The following is an 8,188-nucleotide window of genomic DNA, read 5'->3' on the forward strand; positions in this document are numbered from 1 at the left end:
CGTGACAGAATAATCCCGCCAACCACCATGGACCCAGCAAACTCAGGAGTTGCCACGGAGGAGAGATCGCTCACGCAGCTATGGGATTACTGCCGGAGCGTAATCCAGGCTGTAGACCCACCCAAGAGACATATACAGGTAGTGTTCTTTGACAATTATCTCTCATCCACTACCTTCACCACGAACATTCTGGACATTAACAAACTTAGGCACCTGGTCGCTAGGTTAAGGGAGAGCTCGAGTTTTGAACTATTTGGCTTGGGTGGTCCGAGCACGGACAGTTCGGCTGCTCTCCTAGAGACTCTTGCCGCTTGGTTTTTCACGCGTCGGCGGAGGGCTTTCCCGTCGATGCTCGCGGCACAATCGTTTGATCCGCCATTACAGAAGGCATGCCGCACTCTCCACCGCCATTCCATTACGCCTCAACCTACTCCTGCGGTTTCAGCCCGGTCAGCTGGCAACGGACCGACAGCGCTCATTACCGCAGTGAGTAAACCCGACTATATTGTTTCAATAATAAACCCTGTCATTGACAATCAAAACACAGATGAACAGCGGATTTCCATGCACGCGGCCCCGCCTTCACGGAGGAGAAGGCGTCCTCGCAAGCAGCGTTCAGCCACATCCACACTCACTCCTGTGCTGGTCGAAGACTCAGGACCAGCGGCTCTGGACGCCACAGTGAGTAAAATGGACTCTGCCGGTGTTATGAATTCCCTTCCTGTAAACACGAAAATAGAAACTGTTTGCTGTACCTCCAAAGACTCAGAAAATGTTCCCTCTGAGACTGTAAGCTGGGAGCTGGGGAGTTCCGAGCATACAGACCCAAATGACTTTTTGGCTCAGTCTGACCGTATGGAGACGGAGGTTCTCCCCAGGGCTTCCCCAGAGGCCAAACTGGAGGTCTCAGTTGCCTCTGGACCCCTGGAATTTGTTGAGCCAGCTGTAACATTTTCATCCTCTCCACCCTTCATAATAGCCATCTCACCCTCACCTCAGCCTGCTGCCCAGCTGGTAGCTCAGTCTTCAGTCCAGTCAGCCTCTCACCTTCATCCTCAGTTGGAGGTCGATATGCCGGCTGGACCACCTCTGCCATCATTTCACCCATCTGTCCCTGCATCGCTGTCCAGTCTACCGGGAGTAGCTGCCACACCATCGTCGCCTCCGCCCTCTGCAGCCATTTCTTTACCAGAGTTCCGTCCGACTGCAGCAACCACAGTACTCTCGGCTTTGCTGTCCGCATCACCTACTCTACCTTCACCTTCCCCACCTGCGGACACCGCGTCACCATCTTCGCCTCCGGATCATCCATCTGTGGCTGAAGCGCAGCCGGAGATGCCCGCACGGCCAGCCGTGGAGCCCTGCGAGCCAGAGCAGGAGCTCGGAGAGCGGGAGGAGCCCGCACCGCCAGCTGTGGAGCCCTGCGAGCCGGAGCAGGAGCCCGGCGAGCCGGAGGAGCGGCTCAGCGTGGCGGAGCAGGAGCCCTGCGAGCCGGAGCAGGAGCCCGGCAAGCCGGAGGAGCGGCTCAGCGTGGCGGAGCAGGAGCCCTGCGAGCCGGAGCAGGAGCCCTGCGAGCAGGAGCAGCTCAGCGAGCAGGAGCAGCTCAGCGAGCAGGAGCAGCTCAGCGAACCACCAGCAGCTCAGCGAACCACCAGCAGCTCAGCGAACCACCAGCAGAGGAGCTCGGCGAGCGGAAGGAACAACCGGCGCTGCCAGCCGAGGAGGAGCTCGGCGAGCCGAGGGAGCTCTCGCTGCCAGCCGCCGAGGTGGAGCTCTCGCTGCCAGCAGCCAAGGAGGGACCCGCTCAGCCGGAGGTCAACGAACCGGAGGGACCTCCACGTCTGGCGCGGCCTCCACGCCATCCACGTCCTCTGCATCCACGTCAGCGACCAGCGCGTCATGAACCGTGTGCCACACCTCGCGGTTGCTCACCGGAGGAGCAGCGCCGCCGCCTTCGGACCCGGGGCAGGCCACCGGAGGGGCAGCAGTGCCGCCGCCACTGGAGCAGTGGCAGGCCCCCAGAACCGTTTTTCTGCTGTTGCCGGACCCGTGGCTGCCCGCCGGAGCTGCAATGTCGCCACCATTGGACTCGAGGTAGGCCCCCTGAACTCTTTTGTTATGTTGATGGGCCGCCTGAGACTGTTTTGTGGCATTTTTTCTTTTTGTTGCTCCGCTGCGGGATGCGCGGTCGGACTCTGGGACTGTGACCATGGGGGGGTTGTTTTCTTTGGGGGTTTTTGCTTGTTTTGGTTCTGCCCTCCGTCCTGGACCTCCCGCCGCCCGCCCTGGGTTGGTTGTGCTGTTTTTTGGTTTGTGTTTTTGGGTCGTCGGGAGCCGACCCTTAGAGGGGGGGTACTGTCACGGACCCGGCTCTGGAGGACTCGGGGGTCCGTGACCAGTTTTGACTGTCGTTATTGTTGTTAGTATTATTATTATTTGGTGATGTGTGTTTTCTCCACAATGCTGTGTTAGTCTGTGTCCCACTCGTATGTATAGGCAGGGTGTGGGTGTATATGTGTGTATGTCTGCGGGTGTGGCTGGAGGATGGAGCACAGCCACCTGCAGGCCTGATAGGTGTGGCCCTGCGAAGGACTGGCCACACCTGAAGTTCCTGCCACACCTGTTGGTGATCAGGGCTCGTCGGGGGAGCTACTTAGGAGAGTGTTGGAGCTCCCACCGGCGCGGGATCATTAAGCTAAGAGCCCAAGTCAGTGTGTAGCATTAGGAAGTGCGGATCGTGTGTGTGTGCGCGCGGGTTCAGTGTTAACGGCTGCTTCTGTATTGTCCTGCAGGTGAAACGAGGGACCAGAAGGGCAGCACGCACAGGGTGTGCAGTAACACAACAGCGGGGAGCACGAGCACAGACGTCGGAGGGAAGCACGCACATGGGGTTCGAGGGAGCAACGGGGAGTTATTGTGTTTACAACTTTCCACTGTAAATAAAGAGCACTGTTTGCATCGCAGAGTCTGCGTTTTGGGTCCTCCTTTCCCCACATCCCCACGGTCTGCCCTCCAGACCGTGACAAAGTTTATTGTTAATTAATAAGAAACTCCAGACGATTCTATTCTGAGCTGAGCTTCTGATTGGTTCGTAGAGTCCATGTGAGTAAACTGGTGGCACACCTGTGGATGCATATAAGGCAAAACACAGAGCCTGTTTCTGTGACATGGGAACATCAAGAGATGTCAACAAAACACCAGGAAGAGAACTGTGGAGCTCCATAAGTGTGGCTCAGTTTGAATACAATTTGGTGCCATTTACAATTAAGAAATACAGACAGTTTCTCTCTTTACTCTTAAAGTTAACAAATGTGTTTTTTAAAATAAACATTTAGTCTGATTTGATGTTACAATTAAAAAAGGTGTTTTTATCTGAAGAGTAAATATCTGGTTTCAACTGTGTATTTGATGATTGTCAGCACAAAGAGGGAGAGAGAGAATGAGGACAGAACAGAGATGAAACAAGAGCAGGTGAGACTCACATGTTAGTCACATGGTTGTTTACCAGAAGTATCACCGTATCATAGGTCCTCATGTATCTCGTACCTAGTGTTTCTTTTTAGGTTTACTATTTTTCAAATTCTATATTTATTAAGTTCTGCAGGCTTGTTTGCACAACAAGGATAAATAATTATATAAACTTTTCTCAATCTAAATATTGGACTTTGGTAGAATTAAAAAATAAGTGTAGTGCAGGTCTATGATGATTTTTAGTGCTGCTATCATCTAGTTCTGATTCTGGTTCTGTCTTGGTTAAATCCTAAATAGTCCTGTTGTTGTAGTCCTGTTTTAATTCCAGATCAGTTCTGGGTCTGGTTGAATTGGGGTTTAGTCCTCGTGTCTTGATGCAGCCCCGACTTTGTTCTGCCTTGCTGCTTAATTAAAAAACTAGTTTAAGGTGTCCTGCAGATGTGATATATATTTTTCCCTATATGAAGTCATTCTTTTTTGAACAAAACTCAAAACAGAGCCAATTAATCTTTCAGTCATTTCTAACACCCCCCCCCCCCCCCCCCCCCCCAAAAAAAAAAAAAAAAAATCCCACATGCATACTACCCTTTAGGGCTAAGCCCCGGGTGTTTCAAATGTCTGGCTCCGCCTCTGCCCAGTCGTACCTGAACAAAGTTATAGTACTGCTTCACCCCATTAGAGCACTTCATTCTCAAAGTGCGGATCTACTTGTGGTTCCTATTCCTAGTATTTAAAAGTAGAATGGGAGGCAGAGCCTTCAGCTTTTCCTCCAGCTTCCAGATCGTATTAGGGAGACAGACACTATCTCTACGTTTAAGATTAGGCTTCAAACTTTCCTTTTTGGTAGCAATTTAGATAAGGCTGTGTAACACCTGCTTAGTATAGTAAGGTTAAGCTTATAGAATAGATTCGAGAGGAGTAAAATAAGTTTGAGGGAATTGAGTGTAACAATGTTGCAACGGTGCAATAAACCAATGTAAACAACAAGAAAATTATACCAAAGATCGACAGAGAAGAGCGCTCTTTTGAAAATAACAACAAAATAAAATAAAATAAAATGAGTAGTCTCTTTAGACCTGACTCCAGATGAGCAGGATATTGGGAGTTCAATAGTTTCCAGAGAAACGATCCGTATGGAGGAAGCAGTTTTTGCTCTTGCTTATCTGAAAACCTGCGATTTGAAGTAATTCAGACTGTAGCTCTACTCCTGCATCCAGAACAGCTGGCCACACTGCTTCTGGATTCGCCAAGAGTTTTCACAGGGTCTGGCTCGCCATCCATATCCAGAACCACTTCAGAATCCAGATCCAGGATCACAAAAAACCAGTCTGCACATACAGTACAGAGCAATAAACAAAATAGTTCTTAACAGTTTTTCTAAATAAAATGAGATCTCATAACGTTTTCAAAATCAAGTACACTGTTGTTTTAACATTGTTCTGTCTCTATGAATTCAATTTGTATTGTTTTACAGCATTACAATCAATTGTATTTATATACCCCTTTTTAAGGCACATGTAATCACATCATGAAATGTTTGTAACGTAACTAGTTTAAAATAACTTATTTAGATTAATCAACCCATAACTGAAGTGACAAAGTGCAGAAAAAGCACTGAACAACATTTATGGCAAAAAGAAAAGTGCATCCGTCAGTAGTTTTGCGCATTTGTGAAGATGCAGCAGCATGCTTTTGTTGCATTCACTGAACTAGAGAAAATCAAAGTGTGTTCAAGGGGTGTTGGAAATAATAATACAAGGTAAAAACAAAAAATACCAGTAACCATTAGGGGTGCAACGATACACAAAATTCACGGTTCGGTTCGGTTCAATACTTTGGTGTCACGGTTTGATATTTTTTCGATACAAAAAAATGTTCATGCTTTTTAATTTGTCATTTATTAAAATTATAAATATATATTTTAACTCAGTTTTTAAATTTAATGTTGCTGAAACAACAAAGTAATAAAATAATAAATCTATCTGATGGAGAAATCCCTCATCTTTGGAAAAGAGAGTTTATTACAGAGAAATGGCTCTTTCCAAAATAAAAGCTATACTATCCGCTTCTTCTGGGCTATATTCTCAGCAGCATATTAAACATATCAGGTCCCCATAAGGAGAATCCTGTGCTAACGGCTGTCTAAATGACTCGGGTAAAGTTTGTAGCATGCTGCTTGTTGTTTTTGTCTGCTTCCACTTGTCTTTGCACTAGGATGATGTCGGAGTAAATGTGCAGTCATATTCGTTGTGTTCCCACTAGTGCTGTCAGCGTTAATCTGAAATGACGTTAACGCCACAACACGGCAAATCTCCGTTAACGAGCTACCGCGGATCACCCCGTGCGTGGGGCTGGATGGCCAACATGTTAACGAGCAAACTGCGCTAACGCACTAGTTCCCACCCATGTAATTGAGCATTGCATGGCACATCCGACATACTGTTTTACTTTTGTCCATGACGCGAGTCTGCATTACCTACCCTCACACCCATGTTTGAGAATGACTGTTTTTCCTTTGCTCCTCCCGGGTCAGCAGTAATTGACACACAGACTGATAATCCCACTTTAGAAAAGAAAAAGACTATTTTTGAGTTGCATACTTGTGAACTAAGTGTTAAAACAAACTGTCCTGAGGTTCCTCTTCCTGCTGAAACCAGAGGGGACCCCCTGGAAAATGAACAGTGTGTCTGCCAACCTCCAAAGGCTACACTTTCTGTTTCTCAGGTTGCTTGTGACCCTCTGCCACATTTAGCTTTTCCTGCCTTGTCTGTTAGCTCTGACTCTATTTCTCCAGGGATAAAGAATGTTGCTCCTCTCGTGTTAACACTAGCTGATGCGAAGTCTGTTAACTCAGGTTTTGAAAACACTAAGACTGTGCATTCAATCACAACTGTTAAGGTTAAGTGCAACAAGTTACCGTCCGTCATGTGTAAACGGCTAGGGGAGCTCAGGTTGACTATTCCTGAGTTAGTTTCTCACCAAGTTGCCTTGGACACCGCCTGTGTTAACTCCCCAACTCCTGTACCTCCTATGTATAAGACTGTGGATGGTGTTTCTTCAGTCCTGAACTATGCTGCTCTCCAACCTGTATATTTAGAAACAGTCTGTGTGAATGCTCCTGTGTCCGCAACGGATCCCTTTGTGCTCTGTATTACTGACTCTGACTCTGCTAAACCTGGATCTTCCTGTGCTATGACTGTTTTAGAGACTGCTACTCCTAACATGGACAGCTTAAGGCCTACAGAGTTGCCAGGAGTGACTCGCCATGACTCTCTGTTCGCTATCATTGCTTCTAGCTCCACTAACTCGATTTTCCCTGTGTCTGTTTCTGTTCCTGTGCTTCGCTCTCCGCCTCCAGTTCCTGTAACCAGGGCAGCGCGGGCCCAGCTTTCCCTTGCTCCCGTACCAGTTCCTCGGGAGAGGGTGGCTGAGGTCCAGCTGGTCCCTGCTTCTGTCCCCAGCCTGGCAGAGGCGCCGTTCATCCCGGCACCCGTACCTGTTCCTTGGGTGGGGTTGATGGACACCCTGCCTTTGCCTGCTCCTGTTCCGGTTCCCCTGGTGAGGTCAGCCGTGACCCTGCCGACTCCTGCACCCGTCTCAGTTCCTCGGGTGGGAGCGACAGAGGTCCAGCTAGCTCCTGCACCCACACCGGCCCCCAGGGTAAAGGCAGCCAGAGCCCAGCTCGTCCCTACACCCGCATCTGTTCCTCGGGTGGGGATGGCTGGTGTTCGGCCAGGCCTAGCACCTGTTCCTGTTCCCAGAAGGAGAGCAACCCAGAGTCAGACACCTGCTCAACCACAAGCGCAACTACCACTACAACTGGCATTTCTGTCCATAACGCAGTCTGTAGCTCAGTTATTAGCGCAGTTTCTTGTTTTGTCACCAGTCCAGACTTTAGCACAGTTAGCAGCTCCATTACCCATTCAGTCATCCGCTCTGTTACCACCTCAGTTTCTTGCTCCATTGCCTGTTTGGTTATCAGCCCAGTTCCCTGTTTGGTCACCAGCTCAGTCTCTAGTTCAGTTAGCTCAGTCACCAGCCGAGTTAATCGCTCAGCAACCCATTCAGACACTGCCAACCTCAGCTGGAAGCCTTTGTGAGCTTTCTCCGCCAGCTGAGGACTGCGTGGTGCTGACAAACTTTGGACAGACTGTCTGCTCTGCACAGCCCCAGCCGTTGCATCCTAAGCCGACTGTGTGCCCTGTGCAGCTACAGTTAGCGTCCCCTCAGCCAGAAGTCTCTGCACCTGCTGGCTCTGCATCTGTCTCCGCTGGGGGTTCAGGAGGACCCCTCCAGCAGCACCTCGTCTCCGCTGGCGGCTCTGCCCAGCCCGGCCAGCACCTCCTCGTCTCCGCTGGGGGTTCAGGGGAACCTCTCCAGCCGCTCCTCGTCTCCGCTGGCGGCTCTGCTCAGCCCGGCCAGCACCTCCTCGTCTCTGCTGGAGGGTCCGAGGGGCCCGTTCAGCCTCCTGTCTCCGCTGGAGGGTCCGAGGGGCCCGTTCAGCCTCCTCTCTCCGCTGGAGGGTCTGAGGGGCCCGTTCAGCCTCCATCAACCTCTGCAGCTCCGCCTGGTCCAGCCTCAGCCTCAGCAGCATCCGAGTCTTCGTCCTCGTCTGGTCCAGCTTCAGCCTCAGCAGCATCCGAGTCTTCGTCCTCGTCTGGCCCCGCCTCCGAGTCTTCGTCCTCGTCTGGCCCCGCCTCGACTGGTCCTGTGCCCA

General features: G+C 50.4%; 1 protein-coding gene across 1 annotated transcript; it reads left to right on the forward strand.

Moving 5' to 3' along the window:
• The first annotated feature begins 316 nt into the window (after positions 1 to 316).
• On the forward strand, positions 317 to 2,938 carry LOC143421317 (uncharacterized). Its single transcript, XM_076890451.1, has 2 exons — positions 317 to 2,707; positions 2,793 to 2,938. The coding sequence occupies exon 1, from the start codon at positions 349 to 351 to the stop codon at positions 2,422 to 2,424; it is 2,076 nt and encodes a 691-aa protein (XP_076746566.1). The 5' UTR covers positions 317 to 348; the 3' UTR covers positions 2,425 to 2,707; positions 2,793 to 2,938.
• Positions 2,939 to 8,188: the final 5,250 nt, after the last annotated feature.

This window comes from Maylandia zebra, linkage group LG12, assembly GCF_041146795.1.
Source record: "Maylandia zebra isolate NMK-2024a linkage group LG12, Mzebra_GT3a, whole genome shotgun sequence".
Classification (NCBI taxonomy): domain Eukaryota; kingdom Metazoa; phylum Chordata; class Actinopteri; order Cichliformes; family Cichlidae; genus Maylandia; species Maylandia zebra.